Genomic DNA, 25,103 nt, shown 5'->3' with positions numbered 1-25,103 from the left:
CCCCCCCACGCCTAACCTTAACCCTTCCTCCCCATGTCTAACCTTAGCCAAACCCACCGACGCAAACCCTCACCCCCATGCCTAACCTTAACCCTTCCCCCCCATGTCTAACCTTAGCCAAAACCACCGATGCAAACCCTCCCCCCACACCTAACCTTAACCCTTCCTCCCCCATGTCTAATCTTAGCCAAACCCACCGACGCAAACCCTCCCCCCTACGCCTAACCTTAACCATTCCTCCCCATGTCTAACCTCAGCCAAACCCACCGACGCAAATCCTCACCCCCATGCCTAACCTTAACCCTTCCTCCCCATGTCTAACCTTAGCCAAACCCACCGACTGAAACTCTCCCCCCCACATCTAACCTTATCCCTTCCTCCCCCATGTCTAACCTTAGCCAAACCCACCAACGCAAACCCTCCCCCCACACCTAACATTAACCCTTTCGCCCCATGTCTAACCTTAGCCAAACCCACCAACGCAAACCCCCCCCCCCCCCACGCCTAACCTTAACCTTTCCTCCCCATGTCTAACCTTAACCCTTCCTCTCCCATGGCTAACCTAAACCGTCTCTGCAACCCCCCCCCCTCCACGCCTAACCTTTACACTTTCTCTCTCTCCCATGGCTAACCTTAACCACCCCCACAGATGCAAACCTTCCAGTCCATGCGTAACCTTTAACCTTCCTCCCCCATGCCTAACCTTAACCATCCCCACCTATGCAAACCCCCCCAACTTCTAACCTTAACCCCCACCACCACAATCCCCCCTCTTCATCCTCCATGGTTAACTTTAACCCTCCCCGCCCCCGCAACCGAACCCCCACCTAACTTTATCCCTTCCTCCCCCATGGCTAAACTTAACTGTTCCCGTCTGCGGTCCAAGCTTCCAATATTTCCCTCCCTGCTGATGATTGCAATGGGCCCCTATGGCAGCACCCAAACTTCCTCTTCTAGCAGGTGCTTAAGTTTCCAGCTTCCCATAGCAGTAGGAATGAATAAGCCTGACAGCCATTTTGCGGTAACCCTCTTCTTCAGAGGCTTTGGTTTGGCTTCTGAGGAAGCGGGTTGCCGCAAAACAGCTGGCGGCATCCAGTGCTGGGCTTTTCTCACTCAAAGTGCATAAAGAACATCTGAATCGCAAAGGTGCAGCCAATTAGACACTTAGTTACTCTGGATGGTCCTTTAGTGCATCTCTGCAGAATGTTTGTTTACCGAGAGTTCCAAAGCCATTGAAAATAACACCTGGTCTTCCAAAATGCTCTGGAAGAAAAATGTCTCATAGCTACACCTAGGCTAAATATCACTGGGAGGGCGGAGCTACATAATAATACACAGCAATATATAGCTATGCTTCTGATGCTGAAACCAGGGCAATTACCGTAAAAGTGGGTATCCTGAATACATTTACTGCATCCTACTATATGTTACTATAGGGCCTCTTAAGCTAAGGTGCTCTATGACACAGTGGAAGAATTTGGCACCCTTACATCAGACCTGTTTTACCCTGTGATGTACCCCGTCCCGCCTGATGCCCGCATCTTGCAGAGTGACGATGCCCTCTAATGCTGGGAATTCACGGGTCGATCCGGCGGTGCCGATTAGCCACCAGATCAACTCCGCCGCTTCCCCGCTCGTCTGCGCGTGCGCGAGGATCGATTACCATCTATCTGCCTAGCAATTAAGCATTGTTCTATTCAGCAGGAGATAACCAGAAGACAATGCACGAGAGATAATGACCAGTCTCTACCAGTACTTTACAGAAAATAATCTAATTACAGAAAATCTTACAGAAAACCTAACAGAAAAATCTAAAGGGGCCCATACACCTAACGATTTTCTCGCCGATATACAGCAGATTCGATCACTGTGATCGAATCTGCTGTTGAAATTGTAGCGCAAACACTGACAGAACGATCGATTTCCATCCGAAATCAATCGTGCCTGTCAATCCGTCCGTGCGGAAGATTTTGCTCGATCGCCGGCGGGTCGGGAGTGCGTCGATGGCGGCGATCGAATGTCCGATGACCAACGCTAGCGTCAATACATTACCTGTTCCGCCGGCGAGTGTCCCCACTGTCACCGCTGTCTTCTTCTCCGCTGGGTTCCAGGCCGGCTGGCCTCACTTACTTCCTCTCCAGACAGGAAGTTAAACAGTAGAGCGCCCTCTACTGTTTAAACTTCCCCCCGGCAGGAAGAAGAGAAGAGCCAGCCGGAAACCCGGAACCCAGCTCGGAGAAGAAGACAGGGGAGACCTAGGGGACTCGCACCGGCCGGATCAGGTAATGTATGAAGGGGGGGGGGCGGGGCGGTGGGGGGGGGGGAGGCAGGCGGCGGCAGCGGCAGCTCAGCAGATGGTGAATCGGTTTCATGCTGAAATCGATTCGTAATCTGTTTGCAGTAAAGGCAGCCATACGATCCCTCTCTGATCAGATTCGATCAGAGAGGGATCTATCTGTTGGTTGATCTGATGGCAAATCGACCAGTGTATGGCCACCTTAACAGAAAATTGTATGGAGTGTACTAGGCATATCGCTGTAGAAGCTCAAGGCAGAGTTTATGAACTCCACCATGAAATGAAGTACACTTTCTGCAGAATTCTATCATACAATCTCTGCTTAATTTTGTTTTCTCAATGTGTGTGTGATAATTGGCTATCTCTATTCCCATTAGGGCAATTAGTAAAATAGCAAGGTGATGAGGTTGCGGTGATGCAGACACCGTGACAACACACTGACGGCAATTATACTGTCTTCTGCGAAAGGATGTTTACCAAACTGCAGGGAAATCATGCTGCTTTGTCTGATGAGCTTCCGATTAACTGTAACATTACAGAAATCATTACAGAGTGTCCCAGCTGCGTAACACACATTCAAAGCCCACAAAGTAACAGCTGGTGACATTAAAATAAACACATTTTCCTAAAGTGTAAGTTCAGTGGCCACCACCTCTGTCACTGTGTTTTTGCTGCTCGTCCTTATGGCATTGTGTACAGCAATACTTACAGTAGGGAGTCAATAAAGGGAACCTGAAGTAAGAGGGATATTGAGGCTGACATATTTATTTCATTTTAAACATTACCAGTTGCCTGGCAGCCCTGCTGATCTGGTTTGCTGCAGTAGTGTCTGACTCGCACATATTAAACAAGCATGCAGCTAATCCAGTCAGACTTCAGTCAGAAACATGTGATCAGCATGCTTGTCCTGGGTCTATGGCTAAAAGTATTAGAGGCAGAGGATCAGCAGGACAGGCAGGCAACTGGTATTGTTTAAAAGGAAATATATATGGCAGCCTCCATATTTCTCTCACTTCAGATTCACTTTAACACCTAGAAGATGCCAAATGGGCAATATCAGTGGGAGGATTGTGGACTCTTTTAATAGCTGCTGGGCAAAGGTGTGGCTAATGGGGGACAAGCCATGCAGATGCAATAGGGCCCAGGGTGGTGGGGACCCACGCTAATCATCCCCCATCACTCCAAAAAACACTGCCTCCTCCATTGCAGGGGGCTTTGACCACACTTATTATGGAAGGGTGGCCAGGCCACACTTTTAATGGAAGGGGATCATGGTGGCCACATCTGTTACTAGATCTCCGATAGATGGTCCCCTGGGCTGAGGGTCACCATGGAGAAAGACCGTGTGGGGAGGGGGTGAGCCCATAAAAGTTTTGCTAGGGAGGGTCCTATGTTTTGTAGTAAAGTACCTGCTCATTTACAGTATGTTCTTCTCCTCCACCTAAAATCTGAACTGTAAGATTTATATAGATCAAGTATTAAAACCTTGAATCCCCTTTTACACTCACTTACATTGCAAGGGTGCGTTGCGTTACCCTGTTTTACTGCAGGGTAATGCAACGGCAATGCTATGGGGCCTAGCACACTCACTGCGTCGCCCGGAAGTGCCCGATCCGCGATAAGCCAGCAGCGCGTCACCGTTGGTCAATGGGCAACGCATACCTTTTTTTAAAAAAGGTTGGCGGCAGCGTTGTATTGTACATGCGCGGAACAACAGAACAGACAGGAACATAGGACGCCCTGACATCGCACTCTGCCGCAAGATCATGTGTTTGTGGTTTTGTGCGATGCGGTGCAACAGGGGTGGGGCAGGGCCCCGCAAATGCACACAAGTGTAAAATCGGCCTTAAAGTGAATGGGAACCGCATTTTTTAAAAAAATGAAGCAAATACTTACCTAAGGAGAGGGAAGGCTCTGGGTCGTATAGAGCCTTCCGTTTCCTCTTTCGGTGCTCTCTATCCTGTGCTGGCTCCCCCACTTTCAATCGCCCACCGAAAGGGTATTTGGAAGTCTTCGGGAGCCATGTCCTCCCGAAGGCGTGCGGCTCCATACTGCACAGGCATGAGCATGCAAGAGAGCGTGCTTGCGCAGGCGCAGTACAGGGCTGCCTTTCTTCAGGAGCACTCGGCCTCCCTGAAGACTTCTGATGCCTCCTTCGACCTCCTTTGCCTAATTTAGTCAAATACTGCTACCGGGCGAGCCAGCACTGGAACAAGGGGACCAGGAGAGGAGCGGGAAGGCTCTATATCTGTCTCATTTTTTTTTAAATTTCCCATTCCCATTCACTTTAAAGTAACGCTGGAAACCAGAACATCAACAGAGGACACCATGGGTAAGTATCTGACTTGATTTTTATTTGCTACAGATCTGCTTGTTTCCTCTAAACTTGTAGGACTCCAGTTATAATATTTCCTTTTGTGTGAGAAGAGTGACCTCTGCTAGGTGTCTACTGATGTTTATGTGCAAATGGAACTATATTCTCTTCATTCCCCTCCTAGAAACACAACAGGAAGTTAGAGGAACTTTCAACAACAGTAGGAGAAATTCCACCACAGCTGTTCCCACTGAGAAATGTATTCAGGACTGTTACCACTGTCTGTAACATTCTTGAGTTCACCTCAGTTCCTACACCAGACCAGTACCAAATAACACAGGCTCAGGAAAGTGAGATCAAAGTTTTCTAGCACTAACAAATATAACTATGATAGGAGAAAAGATATTCTAATGCGTAAGTCTTTCCAAACTAACAAAGGATATGTTTTGGCTAGTTGGAATCCTACTTTAAATCTGGAAGAAAATGTAGAGCTTATGAACATACATAATCAAATGCTTCCATAAGAAGTTCAGGGGCAGGTGACCATGTCCCATCCTCCCTCCCCTCCCCTGGGTGTCCCAGCAGAATCTGCCCTTATGACCATCTATATTGATACCAAGTTAGCTACCATCACTTAAACTGGAGGGGCAGGGTTTTTAATGTTCTCCTAGAGAGAATTGGAATGATATCAGCAGCCCAACTTCCCCTCCTGTGTCATGTCTATTAGTGTTCAACAAATATGGACAACCATGAAGGGGGTGGTGGGAACCTCCTTCTGATGCAGTGAAGGGGAAGGGGCATATAAGCCATTTCCCCCAAACTTCTCATGGAAGCGTGCCATGCATTTTACTTTTTGTATGGTTGTTATAAAGCTCCGTTAAAGAGTGATGGACTTACACATCTTCCTCCGCTGAGCAGCAGGCAGTACGGTGGTGTTCGGCACGAGTTTCCACTCAAGGTTATTTTCTCCTGTCTTAATAGGAACAGGGTCCAGCCTCAGAGAAGTTTCCTCTACTTTGATTCCACCCTCAGTTGCATTATTTCCTTGCTCTACAAATCCATTTGTGGACTCCTCTGGTTCTTCTTCAACTATGGCCCAATGAGCTGTTGTTACCTCCAAGATTCCATCACTTCCATTCTCCTTCAGCTTCTCCTTGATGGTATTCTCTTCCTTCTCAGAGTTATCTGAGGTGGCGTTCCAGGACCCATCTTCAGCCACTGTGTTCTGATCCATAAACCCAAAGGAAGGTCCATGTCCCAATGTGCTCTGTGGAGCCGTGGTGGACTGCAGCATCATGGCTTCTTCTGAATAAAGAGGCTCTCACTGAAAACCACAAATGATAACCATTTAACTAATAGCACCGCATTCTCTGGAAGGTTATATACGGCAACAGAGCAGAAACCTTCAACTGTTGTGTGCTGAAATAGTGATTGGACGATCAGAACATCCCAGGGACACCAATGTGTTTTATTACCTCATAGGTTACCTCATATTTTCCATAGAAACAGGATAAGTTTTGCACTTTTATATTATCACTAATGGTAACTTAACGTTTCCAAAATGTAATTTTTTTTTCTGCAGGGAAAGCAGATGGAGTGACATTCAGTAGGCAGCTCTCCAAGCAAAACAAGGAGCAGAAAATATCACTGTGTACAGTACATTCAGGACTTGTCACTGATGTCCGACGGTTCCTGTGGATTTAGCGCTCCTGGCCCTCCTAGAGCTTCCTCTTGAGTTTTAACAGCTTCTCTTTCCTGTCTCCTGTAACGATACAAATAGAAAATAATAAGCTAATCAGCCGGCTTGCCAAAGTTTGCTCAAGAAGTTGTTATCGCTGTATTACATTCAGCGAAGGACAAAGAATTCTCCTAACAAGCTAATTTTTCATTAACTCATTTTTTTTCTAAATTAATTTATAAATTATTTACTCAGTGCTTGCCCATTGTGAAAGCTTTCCTCACCATGATTTACATTCTGAAATTTATCACATGTGGTCCTGTCAGGTGCATCTCTGGGGAATGTTTGTTTACTGAGAGTTCTGAAGCCAGTAGAAAATATAACTGGTATTCCAGAATTCTCCAGAAGGAGAATTCCACACAGCTAAACAGCCTAGGCTAAACATCACTAGGAAGGCAGGGTTACATACTAATACACAGATATTGGAGCTATTTCTGATGCTGAAATCAGGAAAATGACCATAAAAGTGGGTATCCTTTAATTTGCTGCATTCTACTATATGTCACTACAGTGCCTATTTCATACATTTTACAGTGTTTCTAAAGGAAGAAATGGTCTCTTCAGAAGTATTTCAACAAACCTATGAAAATAGTCTTCAAAAATATTCCCTCAGCTTTCAGTAAAATAGAGAAAAGTCTCTCTTTACTCACTACACCCTCTAGAGGCCAATTTTCACATTTTATCTTTTTTTTGGAATGGAGGTTACTGACGGAAGCAGTAGATTTGGGCGCATGAGACAAGTGGACAAAAAGGGCGCCCCATTCACTTCCATTATAAATATCGTTTAATGGGCGCTGAACAGGGAAAAAAAGGCGCCGGAGATTTTTAAGGATTTATAACGGCGCCCGGAGATTTTTAAGGATTTATAACTATGTTTGTGATGATTTAAGTTTACAAAATGAGCCCGTGACGAATAACGTTTATGAAGATACTAAATCACTATTTCTAAAACATTTCTAAAACATTATTATCCACCCAAAAAAATAATTTACATTTTTTTCTTTACATTTTTTATTTATTAATGTCTGTAAAACATTATTATCCATAGGGGGTTTTAGGTTTAGGCACCAACAGGGGGGTCTTAGGTTTAGGCACCAACTGGGGGGTCTTAGGTTTAGGCACCAACTGGGGGGTCTTAGGTTTAGGCACCAACTGGGGGGTCTTAGGTTTAGGCACCAACAGGGGGGTCTTAGGTTTAGGCACCAACTGGGGGGTCTTAGGTTTAGGCACCAACTGGGGGGTCTTAGGTTTAGGCACCAACTGGGGGGTCTTAGGTTTAGGCACCAACAGGGGGGTCTTAGGTTTAGGCACCAACAGGGGGTCTAGGGGTTAGGGATAGGTACAGGGAGGGTTTTTAATAAACGTAAATATAAGTTTCACTTTACAAATAGGGAAGATTAACGTTTTAAGAATTGCCGATCTCATACACATTATTTAGTGATTTATAAATTCTTAAAACACTATTTATAAACGAAATTCTACACAATATTTCTATAAACGATATTTTCCATTTATCGTTTATACCACGCGCCCTTTTTTCCCGACGCCCTTTTCGTACGTACGCGTTACTGACAGCTTTGCCCAACAGCAGAGTTTACAAAAAGCTTTTGAATAAATGCACTAGCTCTCTTAAACATAAATGCCTGACACTTATAATTTAACGTGTACCTATTTTCCATAGTAAGCAGTAAGGCTGCATCTGAGCTACTACCTGCTGCTCAAACTGACATGATGCTCTGTAAGCAGGATGATTGTAGGTGAGTATAGGTGTTTTTTATATGACCAAACCTGCTAACTCTTTCCTTCTCTAGCCTAAATACCCGTATTTTTCGGACTATAAGACGCTCCTGACCATAAGGCTCACCTAGGTTTAGAGGTCAAAAACCAGGGGAAAAAATATCTCTCTCCCCTTTTGTGCCTTGGAAATCATTATACGTTTTATTCATCATGTTATTTTTATCACTGTCATTACCACTTCTGTATTTGTCATCTGTATGCTGTATCATTTTTTGTATTTTGACACTAATTATGTATCTTGTATATTAGTGTACACCATTGTCTGTATTATGTACCCCATGTTTGTTTCTTACTTTGTACAGCGCCACAGAATATGTTGGCGCTTTATAAATCAATAATAATAATAATCTATTATACCTGGTGCATCCATAGTGAAGGGGCATCTTGTGGATTATACCTTCTTTGTACCTCATGCCCCCTTGTACCTTTTGTGTCCCCCTTGTGTCCTCCTGTGTCCCCCTCTGTCCTCCTTGTGTCCTCCTCTATGCCCCTTTGTGTGCCACTTGTGTCCTCCTCTATGCCCCTTTGTGTGCCACTTGTGCCCTCCTCTATGCCCCTTTGTGTGCCACTTGTGCCCTCCTCTATGCCCCTTTGTGTGCCACTTGTGTCCTCCTCTATGCCCCTTTGTGTGCCACTTGTGTCCTCTTCTATGCCCCTTTGTGTCCTCCTTGTGTCCTCCTCTATGCCCCTTTGTGTGCCACTTGTGTCCTCCTCTATGCCCCTTTGTGTGCCACTTGTGCCCTCCTCTATGCCCCTTTGTGTGCCACTTGTGCCCTCCTCTATGCCCCTTTGTGTGCCACTTGTGTCCTCCTCTATGCCCCTTTGTGTGCCACTTGTGTCCTCTTCTATGCCCCTTTGTGTGCCACTTGTGTCCTCCTCTATGCCCCTTTGTGTGCCACTTGTGTCCTCTTCTATGCCCCTTTGTGTGCCACTTGTGTCCTCCTCTATGCCCCTTTGTGTGCCACTTGTGTCCTCCACTATGCCCCTTTGTGTGCCACTTGTGTCCTCCTCTATGCCCCCTTGTGTCCCCCTGTGTCCTCCGTTTGTCCCTGTGTCTTCCTCTGCATGGGCCCATTACAGGGAGTCCCCAACATCGTGGCGGGTCGGAGGTTCGTATTGGCAGGTGTTCAGGAACTCCCGCCATTTGGACTATAAGTCGCAGTGACTTTGTTCCCCCACTTTTGAGTCTTATAGTCCAAAAAATACAGTATTTTAGCTGGTGTATCTCTTTAATGAAGAAGTTCTGTGATTTACGTGAGTCCTTCTTTTTCACACTTCAAGGTCCTAAAAATGTTTAGATTAAATGTATCCATCATAAGGGGACATACACACAGCCAATGATTGATCGATTTTACCACCTCCTCCTAGTATGAAAGCTTACCGACGCAATCTGGTCCTGGCATTTAAAATATGTAGGCGCTCATACTACATGGAAGTGGTAAAATAAAATGTTGATACCCAGGCCCGGATTTACATCACAGGAGCCTATAGGCACAGATGTCCTGGCAACTTAAATTTTGCCCCCCATGAACCTACAAACCCTCACTGATCCGCACCGCAAGAGTGCTAGCCGTTCCAGTTCTCACGTCTCCCTTATCTTCCTTGAATGTCATAGGTAGCTACAGGTGCCCATTTGTATTAGGTAGCCACAAGTACTCTCAATATTAAGTAGCTAGAGGTGCCCCCAAGTATTAGGTAGCTAGAGGAATCTCAGTATTAAGTAGCTGGAGGTGCCCCTGACTGAAGGAAGCTCTCATCAGTGGAATGCCGAGTGCAGAATGAGTAACCTTTTATTTACACTCTCATCACGACTCTGCATAGGGGTGGAGGGAGGGGGGCACTCTGGGAGGAGAGTGAGCAGCCTTTCCATCATCAGGCGCCTGTAGGCACGTGCCTACAGTGTCATATGGTAAGTCCCGCCCTGTGGATACCCTTAAAGACTGTGTGCACTATATGTTGTCGCCCCCCCCGCTCTAATATTAAACCAGGATCTGTTTCGGGATTTTATCCAGAGCTCCATCTACTGGTGAAATCTGAAATTGAAGAGCTATGCTTTAGACCCGGCTATGTGGTTTTCCATTTTCACATAGGTCCATATCAAACTCAGGATGCCGGATATGCTGTGATACTGGGGCCATGACTTTTCCCATTAGGATTTCCTGTACTCAATCATTGCTGCTAAACGGTACACCTCCATGTCTTGTACAGACTACTACATGTAGAAATAGAGTCCTAGTTGAACATAATCGTTTACGTTTAATAATTCTAAACCTATAACTATAGTCATTTTATACATGGTTGTACAGCAATCGGCCACAACTTCCTTCTTGTGTGTCATGATTTGTACTTGTTATTAATCTAAGTTTATTTGCACCTATGATTTATTATAGAACACTGCGTAATATGCTGGTGATTATATAGAAGAGATAATGATGAGAGAAGAGCCACTATCCCGTCTGTCACGGAGGAAGATAGCGGGAGAGATAACGATTGTTGGGAGAAGATAAGAAGTCCATCTTTGGCAGCAGTCAGCTGTATGGCCAGTAAACAAAGCACAGAGGGCAAAGTGTTTGTGGAGAAGACAGCATAAGTGCTGATAACATTATGCTGCTGGGAAGTCTGGTAAACGCATGCATGTGATTGCAGTTACACTTTAACCTGGCTACTTTAGCTAAGCTGGGAGATGGTCTTACGGCCTACGCCGTCACCAAGCAGGTTCTAACCTGTCTGATCCCTGTTATTCTTCCAGGGTAATCATCACTGGTATCTCTTCTCTCTGCCTTCCACCCCCCACAGGCTTAAAGGATAAGTGGAACAGAGATATGATCAATCAACACCAAATTTCCCCAGTCAGTGTTGTCTCGCCGATCCATTACTGATTCCGCTTCTGAGGATTTCCTGCCTGAATTTTCCAAACAAACACTTTCCCATTACTTTCAGTCTGTACATCATATACAGCAATGCTGCAGCTGCTACCAGCTTCTCCTGCTTCTCTCTCTACCCCCATCCAAAATAGCATACGTAATAAAAAGGCACCTGGAAATCAGTAGAATATCAGTAAATTTACCAATATTTTACAATTAAAATGTTAAGAAGGATCATAAAATATCTGTATTAAATATCAATATCTTACGATAGCTAAACCTAACCCTACTCTCCCACAGAACCTTCCCCCCGACACATAACCCTAACCACCTCCCCTTCCGCGTACAGACAACCTACCTGATGCCTAACCTTAGCCTAGCCTCTCCCCTTGTACAAACACCCTACCTGACGCCTAACCTTAACCCCTCCCCCATGCCTGACCTTAATCCCCCCCCCCCCCCAGTTATGGAATTCATTGGAAATCCGACTTACTACAACTCGCTAATTTTAGCCCAATCACAGAACTTGGAAGCATTGGACCAATTACAGAATGCAGAATTTTCAGCAAAATTTTAATTTTAGACCAATTACAAGACTTCCGATTTTCCGTATTTTTTTTTTCATTTTTTGCATTCTTTGAAGCAAAAAAGGACGAATAAAATACTTCTTGAAAATCGGAAAAATGGAAAATCAGAAAAATCGGAAAAACGAAACAGAAAATGGGAGTATAGGAAATACGGAAAATCTGAATTTCCGCGGGAATCAGAAATAGGCATTTCTGACCATCAATAATATTTAATGTAAAAGTGGGTATCCTGAATGATTTACTGCATTTTACTATTTGTCATCATGGTTTCTCTTTAACCACTTTGTCCATTGCTACAGTATATCTACGTTATCTGTGGCACCCTCCAAGCCACCATGACGTAGATATACTGACTACGTTTGCAGCCCTGCTGTGCACGATTGGGGCACTTCAGTGCACACCCCCGGCACTTTCAGCTGCATTACTAATTGGTAAAAGGGAACATGTTTCCTTGTAGCCATGTTTCCTTGTAGCCAATTAGTCCACCCCCCTCCCATGAACGGAGGGGGACAGATGAAGGATGGCTGCAGTTGACTACTGCAGCGATCGCTGCAGTAGTCAACTGCAGCCATCCTTCATCTGTCCCCCTCCGTGCAGAAATCATAAAAAAAACCTCCAGCAAGCAGCCTCACTCACCTTACCTCGTTCCTGCGAATATCCTGAAGCCCGAGCCTCCGTTCCCCGCTCTGCATTCAGCCACGTATTGCCGACTACCCGGGTCCCGGCCGGCTTGATGACGTCATCAAGCCGGGACCCGGGTAACTGGCATTACGCGGCTGACTGCAGAGCGGGGATCGGAGGCTCGGACTTCAGAATAGTCGCAGGAACGAGGTAAGGTGAGTGAGGCTGTTTGCCGGAGGGTTTTTTTTATGATTTCTGCATGGAGGAGGCTGCCTGATGGGTGTGGGGGGGACACATCTGGATATCAATAACAGGGGCAGGGGGTAGGATATGTAAAAGGGGGGTACACATTTATTGGGGGGGCATCTGATTAACTAAGGGGAGGGAGGATTTAATTATTTGGCACATCTGGGCATCTGGGGGGCCATAATGAAATACTAGGGGCACATTTGGCTATAATGGGGCCTGCTTCCTGGTCAAGCTTCTCCTTGCGCTCCAATGTGCATCTCACGCGGTCGCGCTGACGTCATCGGACGTCCTACGAACTGAACTAAAGCGCCTGCGCAGTACAGCCGTGAGACGCACGTTGAAGCACCCAAGAGCCAAGCCTGGAAGTCAGCCAAACGAGGTCGGGTGAGCCACCGGAGAAGACCGGGAGCCTCCGGAGCGGCGTCAAGGGCACGTCCTGCCTGCCACGGGCTGGAGGAAGCCCCAGGTAAGTGGATTAGTATTTTTTTTTCTCCGTGAACCATCCCTTTAAGTGGCACGAGTATAGTTGAAGTTATTGCTGATTAAAAAGGGACACCACTAAAGCATCAAAACTGCTCTGGTCCATTAGGGGAAAACAAGGTCTGGATGCGAAGTGGTTAAAGCGAATCTGAAGCCAAAACTAAAATAAAATACTTACAGATACTTACCTAAGGAGGGGGAAGGCTCTGGGTCCTAATGAGCCTTCCTGTTCTCCTCCCGGTGTCCTCAGTCTCCAGTAGGCTCTTCCGTTTGTATCTCCCGCCGGAGGAGACTTCAGCAATCTTTGGAAGCACTTGGGCTTCCGAAGATCGGCGGCTCTGTAATGCGCACGCGCGAGTGTGCGAGAGAGGGCACTCGGGCATGTGGAGTATGGAGCAGCCAGTCTTCAGAAGCCTGAGTGCTTCCGAAGGCTGCCGAAGTCTGCCCAACCCAAAAGAAAGTGCTAACGCGGGAGCCTGTGGAGGAACGCAGACACCGGGAGGAGAACAGGAAGGCTTATTAGGACACAAAGCCTTCCCTCTCCTTAGGTAAGTATCTGTTTTTTATCTTAATTTAGGCTTCAGACTGTCTTTAACTTACCTTTTACAGATGAACCCTAGCATGATCTGAGTCTTTATCCTCTATGCCAGCATTCACACACGGGTTCCTTTGATGGTCGGTTTAATTTGTTTTTTTCCTTCATTCATGCATGTTTAACCGAGATCTGAAGTCTAGCCCAAATTTACAACCATGACAAATATGCTTTTAACAAAACATTTATTGATTAAAACGCCCTAGGTACGACTTATTTTAAGATTCAAAGATACCCTCATGATGATGTTTTTGGTGCTCACAGACACGATATAGAATTGTCTTTTCTGCTTCAATGACCGAATGTTTATTGAGTGCAGACATAAAAACTGTTTTCAATATCATTATCACGAGAACAAGCGTCGTTTTGCTATAAGTTCCCTTTAAGACATCTCCATGCATCAAATGCTAAACCTGGTTTCTGGCGCCAATTAAATTAGCTGTGAAAATGTAGCCGGGGTGAGCTTTGATGTTCGGTAATTTCACTGCCTACTGATGAGGTGTGTTGGAAAAATCAAAATGAGCTAAGACTGGAAGAACAAAGTACAAACGCTTCTCTGCTTTCGTTGTTACAACAGCTCTGGTCTTAATTGGACCATAGCGTAATGAAAAACTATCAACAGCGTTCTGGCATTCAGAGTAGACAGCAAAGTAACATAGCAGTAAACCAATGGACCTTTCTCTAGGGAAGGCCAGCATTCCAGTTAGCGGGATTTGCAGAAGCTGCCTGGCTTACAGATTGGAATCCATTGACACTCTATAAAGGTAGACATACATCTAACAATGATGGGCAGATTCGACCAAGAGACAAATCTCTCTCTGATCAAATTTAATCAGAGAGAGATCTGTCAGCTGCCCATAAGGTGGCCATACACTGGTCGATTTGCCATCAGATCGACCAACAGATAGATCCCTCTCTGATCGAATCTGATCAGAGAGGGATCGTATGGCTGCCTTTACTGCAAACAGATTGTGAATCAATTTCAGCATGAAATCGATTCACCATCTGTGAAGCAGCCACTGCCGCTGTCCCCCCTCCCCCCCTGCATACATTACCTGATCCGGCTGGCGCGAGTCCCCCGGTCTCCGCTGTCTTCTTCTCTGCTCTGGGCTCCAGCTTCACTGTACTTCCTGTCCGGGGAAGTTTAAATAGTAGAGGGGCGTTCTACTGTTTAAACTTCCTGCCGGGACAGGAAGAAGTGAAGCCTGCCGGACTCGGAGCCCAGCGCAGAGAAGAAGCAGTGGTGACAGCGGGGACTCGCGCCGGCCGGATCAGGTAATGTATTGCTGCTAGTCGTCGGGTATTTGATCGCCGCTATCGACGCACTCCCGACCCGCCGGTGATCGAGCGAAATCTTCCACATGGACAGGAACGATGGAAATCGACGGGAACAATCAATTTTGGACGGAAATCGATAGTTCGGTCAGCGTTTGTGCAACGATTTCACAGCTGATTCGATCACAGTGATCGAATTGGCTGTATATCGACAGGAAAATCGGTAAGTGTCTGGGCCCCTATACACTGCAGGCCAATTCCCGACCAATTTCAGCATGAAATCTCTTGGGAATCAGCCGAGTCTGCCGCTGTTTCCCTAGTGTATAAATGTGCATGTATTTGTGCATTTATACATTACCTGTCCTGCATCATGGTGCCCGTCTGTCTTCCGAATCCGCCACTTTTCCATTGGCCCTATACATGCTGCCGGCATGGAGCATGTGTGAAGCCGATGCATAGCACACTGCATGTGCCATCACACACGTGCCCCGTGCTATGCCCCGGGGGCATGTATAGGGCTAATGGAAGAGTGGTAGATTCGGAAGACGGACGGGCACCGCGACACAGGACACGTATTGTATAAATGCCCACATACATGCACATTTATACACTAAGGAAACAGTGTCGGGGGTTTCATTGCTCGCCTTTACCACTGCGCACCTGATCGACCACAATGACCTGACATCTTGCAGCATGTCCGATCGGCATGCTCGGCCTGACATTGATCACCTCGTCGATCAGGCATGCACTTGGCGGCAGCGACTTTCATCGGATTCTGATTACAATAATCAAATCGGGTGGTTCATCGAGCGCCAAGTTGCCTGATGTATGGCTACCTTTAGTGCTGGAACATGGACACAGAGAGAACCTGAAAGGCTTCATAGTACAGGTGTCACGTGTCAAACACAACCCCTGAGGGCCGAATATAGCCCTCCTTGCCATTTTATGTCGCCCTTTAGACCTTCTAATGTGTATCATTGAAAGAAGTAAAAGAACCACAGCACCTTCCCACCCAGAGGAGCATACCAGTGACAGTTTCTAGTTGAAGTATTGTCAGTTTGAGCCGGGGTGACCCCTTCGCAAAATGAACATGACCACTCCTTCTCCCCAGGATCCAAACACCCTCGTGCGGCTGGTAAAACCCCCTCAACTTACCTAAGAGATTATGGGAGAGTTATCGACTAGCATCTTGCCTTGGGACACATTTCATCTTGATCCTTCTTTGCTGAAGCAAAACTGGGACAGGTAAATACTAAACTGCTTTACTGTACTACTCTGCGGGGTAGGCGGGGCAGAGCTCAGTCCAACACTTTGATCACTGCTGCCCGCATCCTCCACCACTGCACCACGCAATATAAATATTACATGGGTACATTTGGGCTGCCTGTGCCGCTGCCAGATCTAGTCCAGTACCACGCTGTGCCATGCAATACCGTAACTACATTGGCTCACGTGCAATGGGGTGGAGCTACAGCATGCAAGCTGGCACTGTGCCGGCACACCCCTCCCTCGCTAATGCTGCGTCACCTCCTTGCTCTAGTGTGAGGAAGTAGAGACCCTGTGAGGAGGTAGAGACTTCCACGATCACCCACGCCCCCCTCCCCCCACATCTTGGAAGAAAGTAAGTGCTGGGGGGGCTGATGAAGCTATTGGAGTGCAAAGGGTTAAAGAGCTAAATCAGCAATGAAAGAAAGAGAAAGAAATGATGTAATGGGCTCCGGTGTTGTTCAGCAGCGTTTGCCATCTGGCTTCACTTTACGCTCACGCATCCTGCCAGATCAGGTTCATGAAATTAGGCTGGCAATATTAGAGACCTGTGCAGAATAAAAGTCTCTTTCAACGCGGAGATGGATTCCATGGCTCCCGTACAATATACAGTGAAGTCATTACTCCGGCACCGAGAACAGCTTCACATTATTCACACACATGGAAAATGTGGACTGGCTTTCTATAGAGTTCACCCGACCTGCTTAAAGGCAACTCTGCACCTATATGTGAAAATACATAAAGTGAATCTCCCCATAAAAGGGAGATCGGTAATTAGGGATGCTCATTCGGATTCCGCGGAAATGCAATTTCCGAAATTCCGATCGGAAATTGCATTTCCGCATCGGAATGCGGAAATCGGTAATGCAAGTGCCGTAGGCGGATTTCGGCCGGAAATCGCGGAAATTCCACCCGACTTTAACATCGATTTTCTCAAAAACTATAAAGTCTTTTTGAAAAGGATTAATTTAAAGTGGACCCGAACTCTTGCACAGGACAGAAGGAAAACATACAGAAATGCACCCTGCATGTATTCAGAGAGTTTAGGCTGTCTAATTTGCGTACGTTAAAAAGGGGCGCTGGGAAAAAAGGGAGCGGGGTTTTAAACGATAAGCATGGATAACGTTTAAAAATGTATTGTACTGTAGTTCGTTTAAAATTAATGTTTTATAAAGTTATAAATCATTAAATAATGTGCCTTAAATCGGCAATTGTAAAAACGTTAATCTTTCGTTTAAATAGTGAAACGTATAATAACGTTTAAATAAAAAATTACTAAGTAACCCTCCCTGTACCTACCCCTAACCCCTAGACCCCCCTGTTGATGCCTAAACCTAAGACCCCCCCTGTTGGTGCCTAAGTAACCCTCCCTGTACCTACCCCTAACCCCTAGACCCCCCTGTTAGTGCCTAAACCTAAGACCCCCCTGTTGGTGCCTAAACCTAAGACCCTCCTGTTGGTGCCTAAACCTAAGACCCCCCTGTTGGTGCCTAAACCTAAGACCCCCTGTTGGTGCCTAAACCTAAGACCCCCCTGTTGGTGCCTAAACCTAAGACCCCCCTGTTGGTGCCTAAACCTAAGACCCTCCTGTTGGTGCCTAAACCTAAGACCCCCCTGTTGGTGCCTAAACCTAAGACCCCCTGTTGGTGCCTAAACCTAAGACCCCCCTGTTGGTGCCTAAACCTAAGACCCCCCTGTTGGTGCCTAAACCTAAGACCCCCCTGTTGGTGCCTAAACCTAAGACACCCCTATTGGTGCCTAAACCTCAGACCCTCCTTAGTGCTCACTGTATTGTGTGTAGAATAATGTTTTAACCACTTGAGGACCCACCCTTTACCCCCCCTTAAGGACCAGCGCTGTTTGTTGTGATCTGTGCTGGGTGGGCTCTGCAGCCCCCAGCACAGATCAGGGTGCACGCAGAGCGATCAGATCGCCCCCCTTTTTTCCCCCCTATTGGGATGATGTGCAGGGGGGGTCTGATCGCTCCTGCCTGCAGGCATGTTGCGGGGGGGGGCATCTCAAAGCCCCCCTCCGCGGCGACATTCTCCCCCTCCCTCTCCTACCTCCCCCCCCCCCCCGGTGATCCGGGCTGCACAGGACGCTATCCGTCCTGTGCAGCCAGTGACAGGACGTCCCCTGTCACATGGCGGCGATCCCCGGCCGCTGATTGGCCGGGGATCGCCGATCTGCCTTACGGCGCTGCTGCGTAAAGCGGATTATTTCCGCTTGTGTTTACATTTAGCCTGCGAGCCGCCATCGGCGGCCCGCAGGCTATTCACGGAGCCCCCCGCCGTGAATTGACAGGAAGCAGCCGCTCGCACGAGCGGCTGCTTCCTAAATAAATCAGCCTGCAGCTGGCGACGCAATACTGCGTCGCTGGTCCTGCAGCTGCCACTTTGCCGACGCACGGTATAAGCGTGCGGTCGGCAAGTGGTTAAAAACAGTAAGGGATAAAATATATTACAATTTACATTACGTACTGATCGCTTAGTTTCGTGAATAATAATGTTTTACAAACAGTAGGCCTCGTTCACATCTGCTGCGCTGAAAAACGTGTTAAAGCGCATGGTAAAAAACGCATGCGCTTGTGCGCGCTTTAGTCCGCGTTTCTGTGCGTTGCGCTGCGCTTCTTTAAAGCACGTTTTGTTTACTGTAGCAGCAGCAGTTGTCAATAAAACTTTGTTTTTGTATGTAAATGTATTTTTTTCTCCAATTAGGGGTAAAAAACGCATGCGCTTCTATGCGCTTGTACGCGCTTCTATGCGCTAAAAAAGCGGACCCATTCACTTGCATTGCTGTGCGCTTTACAGCTCAACGCACAGAAATGCCTGCAACACTACGTTTCTGTAACGCTGCTCAGCGCAGCGCATAGATGTGAACCAGCTACATTTAGTTACATGGAAAAATCAATACCTTGCTGAACGCACAGGGCAGTGCGCTGTGGAAAGCGCACAGAAACGGCCCTGATGTGAACGAGGTAAGGGATAACATTTAAAATAATGTTTTATTGAAATAAGAAACGTAAATCATCACAAGCAGTTATAAAACATGAAAAATCTTCGGGCGCCGTTGGAAAACGTTATTATTCTCGGGCGCCCTTTTTTCCTGTTCGGCGCCCAGTAAACGATAATTATTATAGGGGTGAATGGCGGCGCCCGATTTGTCCACTAGCCTCCTGCGCCCTTTTTTACTGTTACCGTCTAATTCACCCTTATGTGTGTCTAATCACTAGTTGTAATTTGATCTCCCCCCTGTGTCACATGACTGCCTATGGCAGATAAGCAAATAAGCCCATTTGAAAGCACAGGCTGTGAACAATATGTCTGCTTCCATGAATCAGGAAATAGAAACTGTGCAGATTTATTTTAGGATTTGTATCAGCTGTAACAAAGAAATGTTTTTGTTTAAAGGTTATTATGCTGTTGTGTATCTTTTAGAACAGAGAGGAGTTCTGAGTTCAGGTCCATGTCCCTCTTTTGGAGGTACAGTCCCTCTTTGGGAACCCGATCCCTCTGTCTCTCTTCCTCATGTGTCCCTCTTTCAGAATATACAGATCTATGTAAATATACATATTTTTCTACTGAAAAATGTGTTTTATTGACCCTAAACTTTATTCCCATCCTTTAAATTGATATATTTTTCTTATTTTCAGATGTTAATATAAAGGAAAATGAACCAGGATAGAAAGGACCAGTGTTGTTTGAATTATAAAACAACATATTTTTCTTATGAAATCCTTATGGTATGTGTGATTAGGGGTGTGAGTAGAGGTGTGGCAGGGGTGTGGCTTAAGTGTCCCTCTTTTTTATCTAAAAAAAGATGGGAGGTATGAAAATACACCAACTAATAAACTGAATTTCTGCAGCTTTACCATTGAATTATTTTACCCTTCCCGTGTGACTGCCTTGTATGCACTATAGAAAGGATAATCTTACGCAATAGATCGGTTTACACAAATAAGTGTGGATTGCTTTGCTAGAACAGTTTAGCAGGCATGCACTATGAAGATTATCAGCTAGCTTTCAGGCCTGTTAAGAATTCAAGCCTGATTTCAGACACACCCCTTGTAGGTTTGTTGAGCGAGGCACAGTCTGATGATGTCATCATTTCACAACTTCATGGGACCTCTTTTATTTCCTTGAGCAGATTACATCAGGGAAGGCTCATTGCTAGACACACCTCTTATAGGCCTGTTGAGTGAGGCACAGTCTGATTATGTCATTATTCCACAACTTCTCAGGAACTCTCTTTTCAGTGGCGTAGCTAAGGAGTTGTGGGCCCCGATGCAAGTTTTACAATGGGGCCCCCCAAGCACTCTATATCAGCCTTTCTCAAACGTTTTACCCTGGAGGAACCCTGCAAATAACTTTTGGATCTCAAGGAACCCCTGCAAACAATTTTTTGATCTTGCGGAACCCCTACATTTATTTTTCAGGAGGCATGGTCTTTAAAAGTAGGTTAGGCTGTTAATTTCACTACCTCCTATTACACTGCCACTCATTATACTGTCTCCTGACCCCTCAATTTAGTGCTTCTTGTTACAGTACCACCTATTACCGTGTGCTCTAGTATACTTCCCTCACGATGGGGTAAAATGCCAAGGAACCCCTGCAGAGTCCTCAAGGAACCCTGGGGTTCCAGGGAACCCTGGTTGAAAAAGCCTGCTCTATACACAATTGATACAGCGCACCAAAATCTGCCAATGGCAACTACAGTGTCAGAGGTGCAAGAAGGGGATGGGGAACAGTTTGTTAATGTTTACCACTATTCAAAGTATCTATAGAAGTGATTATTATGAGCACAGGACCAATAGAGAGCTAATACTGTAGTTGAGGGAGGGCCGTTCGGGGCCCCTCTGGCCCAAGGGCCCCGATGCGGTCGCAACCTCTGCAACCCCTATTGCTACGCCCCTGTCTCTTTTATTTCCTTGGGCAGATTATATCAGGAAAGGCTCCTCACTGCTAGAACACTTTTGAGGATGTGAGGGCTGATATATGGAGTAAATCTGAGCTATGCAATGTCTTTCTTAAAATATTTATTCAGGATCATTCTGTTTATATGCAATAATTAGAAAAAGATTTTAAATTAATTAAGCGGAAAAAAAAAGTTTTAACCAAAATTTACAATTGTTGCATTTTAAAAAAGAAATTTGGCCACAGAGTGACGCCGAAAGACAGCTCACCCTGCTCTTGCAAATTTCCCGACTATTTTTTAATAGTATTCCCCTACTGATATAACCTAATTGTTTAGGTGGAGACGGAATTCAGGCTCCAGTTATTGTTGACAGCTGAATTATGCTGTTTATATTGTAATTGTGCTCCGACTATTTCTGGCGTCCAAATTACTCAGTGCGTGCCTCTATAGCCGTAATTCACATTATGGCTCATGGCGGTGCCTAAATTGCAGGTGCCGAACTACCTGTCTTAGGGGGCACACGTATCATGTGTCAGTATCAATCCATTATGGTTTTAAGATTAACCACTTAAGAGACCGCTGGTACAGGAACGGCGGAATCCCGATGAAATACCGACAAATCGCCGCACATACCCGTCACAACCGCCGTCACCGCCGCACGTCGGGATCCTGGGCCATCCACTCTGCCGTCTCTATGACGGCAGAGTCATGTGAGCCTTTCAGGAGCCGCTTTCATTGGCTCCTGACCCTGTCTTTCAATGTAAGCCAATGAGAGCGGCTTACATTGAAAGACAGGGCCAGGAGCCAATGAAATCGGCTCCTGACCGGCTCACATGGCTCTGCCGTCATAGAGACAGGCAGAGCCTGTGAGATGCGGGGACAGACGGCGGGGATTAAGCGGCGGAAACGGCGGATGCGCACAGCAGCGGCTAATTGAAATCTACGCCCTGCCAGCCAGGAGCCCACCAAAATAGGGCGTAGATTTCAATTAGCTCGGTCCTTAAATGGTTAAAAAAAAATATACAGTAGAGTCCCCAGTCTACCCCAGTCTCAACCAACCAGCACAAATCACTGCCAGTACTCGCAGTGGTGAAGGCCAACTTCTTAGGCTGCTTGTGGGCTCTGCTGTGCTTATAGACTCGATTCCATGGCTCCCCCAAGGTTAGAATAATTTTGAGTACTGTATTTTAACACTTAATACAGAGGTCCTGGAATGTACCATATATAGAGTGGAGCATAGTACTGCATTAGGCCTATTTTTACCAATGCGTCTCAAGCATCCAGAAAGAACACTTATCCGTCATCAGCCAATCCCCATCAGTGCTGGATAACCAAGATTCTACTATATAAATAAACTTAAATATATATTTACTAGTGACCTTAGCCCGTTTAAAAATAAGCTAGGTCTGTCTACGCGCGCCTGCTGCACGCTTGCGCGCACCCGCCCATCGCGCATGCACGCACCTGCCGCACACGTGCGCAAGTGCACCCGCCGCACACCCGGCCGCCCGCTCACATGCCCGCCTGGCCCTGTCTTTGTCGTCCTGCCTGTGTGAGGCTGGGTCCGTGCTGCGCACATGCGCAGTAGCGAAAAGCACGGACCCAGCTACACAGAGACAACTGTCCCTGCTGTTCGTAGGGACAGTTGCCTATTATTATATAAAGCTCTAGGGAATATTATAGAGCATTGATAACAAATATCTCTATATTAATGGAGTACATGAGTTGGGTTTACCCACAGTAGGGGGTACTTGGCCAAAGCAGTCATTAATAAAGTGGTACAAGCTATAATAATGATGAGAAACACTGGTCTAGTTGAAGCTGCGCTCAAACAAACATGGCTGCTCAGTTGGGACTGCACCATTACTGAACAGCACCCTGTAGTTTATATACAGTATATACATGTATATTAGGTTCTTACAGTCTCTTATGTAAATATAGAATGTAGGCCTGTTTTTCTGTACAAAGCAGTGTTATGTGTCAGCCTGCTTTCTGCTGACAACATCCCACCAATACAGCCATTTATTCCAGTTCTGTCCCAGCACGGCTGAACATGTGTTGGTCTTTGACCTGGGAAATGATAATTGCCGCAGGTCAAGATATTTACATTGAGTTACACATATTTCACTTTATTTCCCTGACTTGAAAGAAATTATTTGTGAAAGTCTATATTGAAACAGATGGCAAATTGCGCTGATTACACCCACGGGAGGGCTCAGTCAGACTACACTTTTCCCTTTCTGGCTGTCCCAAAGGAATGTGAGATATGGACAGCTGCTTTCTTCCTTGTTATTTGGGGGTATTTTCATTCATTTTCAGCTGTAACCCCTCAGTATCCATAGAGGTGATATTGCTATACTGCGGCCTAAGGGCCCAGGGGAAAGCCTGGAGGGTAATTCATACATGACGGGCGTGTGCTCAGGTCAGGACAGCCCTTCCTTCTTGGAAACGATACTCCATCTTTCTAATAGGGAACAGAGAGTTGCCCAAAATGTTTATTTAATGGAAAGCTATAAATCTTGCTTGCCATGAAGCTGATTCAACCGAGCAGTTGGCCAATGACATGTTTGGAAAGTGTAATTAACTAATGGGCCAGGTCAAGGTCCACCATTTGGGAGGGCATGTGGTTGCACTTATTATGAGACTCCCACCGGGAGACGGGTGAAGCCGCCAGCAGAATATTGCCAATACTACCGCTATTCTACTAAAAAAATGTTTTGATCCTTGATGGTTACCTGTAACCTCCGAGTCTATACCCTTACTGCAGACGTGTATAAGTATAAGGCCTCGTTCAGACTATACACGCTGCCATGTGCATTTCAGCATGCATTTCGCATAATATGCGATGCGCAAGAACGGTAGAAGGGCATAGGCAGCCCTTCTACCTTTCCCATCACATGCGATGCGCAGCAGTGCGATGCGCTATCGCACTGCTGCATGCATTTTTTGGGATTCGCAGCACTGACCCATTCACTGTAGTGAATGGGATCAGCAGCATGTAGCGGCCCAGATGGCGTGCGATCGTACGCGTCTCGTTCCTATCACACAGCCATCTGCGCTAATGGACGTGACCGAGGTCTTATTCTCACAAGGGTGGGTTGCAAAACTTGCAACCGACTGAGTCTGCAGGAATATAACCGACCTGGCTCAGTGTCCCAGGTCTGTTGGCGCAGATGCTGGTTGGTCGGTCTCCTGGATTAGTTGTGAAGATAAAGGTCCTTGTGACTAAAAAAAACATTGGGGTGTGGACTATACTAAAAAAAACACAGGTGGAGGCAACCTTGATGATATGATAGGTTTTGATATGATATGATAGGTTTTGCCTTTCCTCAAGCAATCGACCGAATCCCTGGTGGACCTGTTTCAGTTTGCATATAGAGCAAACAGGTCTACTGATGACGCCATAAATATCTGCCTGGAGCTTGTAAATGAACACCTGGACAGACCTGACTCATACGCCAGGATCCTTCTACTCGACTTTAGCTCGGCGTTTAACACCATCAGCCCCCTAATACTTCAAGAAAATCTTGCTGCCCTCGGAGTCCACCCCACCCTCCGCCTCTGGATCACGGACTTCCTAAGTAATAGATCCCAGGCCATCAAGCTGGACACTATCATCTCCCAACCAAGGACCACCAATACAGGGGCCCCCCAAGGTTGCGTACTGTCGCCGTTCCTATTCTCCCTATACACTAACAATTGCAGGTCCACCGCAGACTCCGTCAAAGTCCTCAAGTTCGCTGACGACACCGCCATCCTTGGCCTCATCTCTGGAAATGATGAGAAGGAGTATCGCCACCAGATTGACAGAATTTGCCACTGGTGTAGGGAGAACGGGCTGGTCCTGAACACTACAAAAACGGTTGAGATAATTGTTGACTTTAGGAAACGCGCCACCACCCCACCCCCGATCAGCATTGATGGCACGGTAGTTGAGAACGTCCCCTGTGCACGCCTCCTTGGCACGACAATCTCTAAGGACCTGACGTGGAAAGCCAACACTACCTCAACCCAGAAAAAAGCCCAGCAGAGGCTATTTTTCCTACGCCAACTAAAGAAGTTCGGTATGGCCCGCGAGCTTCTGACGAGCTTCTACACTGCCACAATTGA

At 46.5% G+C, this 25,103-nt stretch overlaps 1 protein-coding gene across 2 annotated transcripts in view; it reads right to left on the bottom strand.

Annotated features, from left to right (window-relative positions):
* SYNPO (synaptopodin) overlaps positions 1-25,103 on the bottom strand; it is a 155,687-nt gene that overhangs the window by 73,667 nt on the left and 56,917 nt on the right. For both annotated transcript variants that reach the window (XM_068278081.1, XM_068278080.1), the window contains exon 2: positions 5,508-6,372. In XM_068278081.1, coding sequence (XP_068134182.1) covers positions 5,508-5,907 — 400 coding nt within the window. In that variant the 5' untranslated portion in view covers positions 5,908-6,372. The remainder of the gene's footprint in view (positions 1-5,507; positions 6,373-25,103) is intronic.

This window comes from Hyperolius riggenbachi, chromosome 3, assembly GCF_040937935.1.
Source record: "Hyperolius riggenbachi isolate aHypRig1 chromosome 3, aHypRig1.pri, whole genome shotgun sequence".
NCBI classification, from domain to species: domain Eukaryota; kingdom Metazoa; phylum Chordata; class Amphibia; order Anura; family Hyperoliidae; genus Hyperolius; species Hyperolius riggenbachi.
The sequence above is the reverse complement of the archived record's forward strand: the minus strand, read 5'-3'. Positions and strand labels throughout refer to the sequence as shown.